This window comes from Monopterus albus, unplaced genomic scaffold, assembly GCF_001952655.1.
Source record: "Monopterus albus unplaced genomic scaffold, M_albus_1.0 scaffold40.1, whole genome shotgun sequence".
Classification (NCBI taxonomy): Eukaryota; Metazoa; Chordata; class Actinopteri; order Synbranchiformes; family Synbranchidae; genus Monopterus; species Monopterus albus.
Window position 1 is genome coordinate 3,487,932 of NW_018127920.1, and position 1,272 is coordinate 3,489,203.

Sequence of the window (1,272 nt, forward strand, 5' to 3'; positions counted from 1 at the left end):
GACTGCTCGTCAGAGATGTAGAGCTCCAGGGCCAGGGCAACCTGCAGAAAGAAAGAGAGAGAGAGAGAGGACACACTACGGGAGAGAGGAGACACAAAGTTAGTAATGTGTAATGGTGGCATATAAAAGCATAGGGAGAGAGAGGAGAGGAGAGGAGAGGAGAGGGGAGGGGAGGATAGGAGGGGAATGTGTTCTACTGCAGGTTTTACAAATACTCCCCCCTCACCTGTAAATATACATTGTACAGAATATACAGATCCGTGCAGGTCTCTATTTTTAAGTACTCTGTTAGGTATTTTTAGTCAGATAGATACTTTATGTATTAGAAATGTTTAGTGGAGATAGGATGTCTAGTTAGACTGTTAAATGCTTGGGCCTGCTTATGAGTTTCTACAGGGTACATCTGGTCAAGGATAACTAGAGAGAAAAGTTGATGACTGTCAGCAGACAGGGTGTTTAATATTATTATTATGACGTGTATAACTGTAGCCTTAGCCATAATATGTTCTTATGTTTAATGTCATGACATGTCACTAGAGGACGTGTTAGAATGTTTTTAGCTACACACCACTTAACCAACAGACACACACGCACACATTGATTTGCTTCATGTTTTGACTACTGCTATGGCCAGTTGCAAGGCTGGCACCAAAGACGTCTCGGTTGACGTTTCTGTGTAGTACACTTACTGCAATCTTAAAACAAGGTCACTTGGCAGTCTCACACGCTTTTTGTACTAAGTCCCTTCAAAAGCAACAACCTGCAAGTTCCTGTCAAATGAAGGACTGACTTAAAACTGAGAAATGGAAAAGGTTCTGGAGAAATGTTAGTCTCGAGCCATGATATAATGCAGATTTCTTTCCCCCCTTTTTGCAGATAACATTCAACAATAACAAATGACAAATTTGCTGAACTTAAATGAACAGTTATAAAGCACAATTATGAATACTTTTGTATTTGGCAAAATAAATAAATAAAAGCACATTCTCTCTGCAATCCTTCCATGTTTATAAAAATGCCCACAAGTAATCAAACACACAAGGCTGCCTGTGTCTGCATATGTTTTTTTATTAATTGGCCTTGTGAGCACAGACATCGGCCAATTCCAATTATCAAAAGAGCACAAGTTCATATCAAATGACTGAATCCAGTCTTTCTACTCAACAACAAAAGTTTTTGTAGTCTGTCCAGTGGCATTGAAAGAGAAAAACTTGGGGCTTACCTGATAGTTCTGTGAGGTGACTGGTGGTGGGGGGGGAGGGACTTCAGGCT

General features: G+C 40.3%; 1 protein-coding gene across 1 annotated transcript in view; it reads right to left on the bottom strand.

Annotated features, from left to right (window-relative positions):
• Positions 1–1,272, bottom strand: part of zfr (zinc finger RNA binding protein) — a 62,063-nt gene that overhangs the window by 43,009 nt on the left and 17,782 nt on the right. Inside the window, exon 3 of the mRNA XM_020599179.1 lies at positions 1,223–1,272. This exon is cut by the window's right edge and continues 224 nt beyond it. Coding sequence (XP_020454835.1) covers positions 1,223–1,272 — 50 coding nt within the window. The remainder of the gene's footprint in view (positions 1–1,222) is intronic.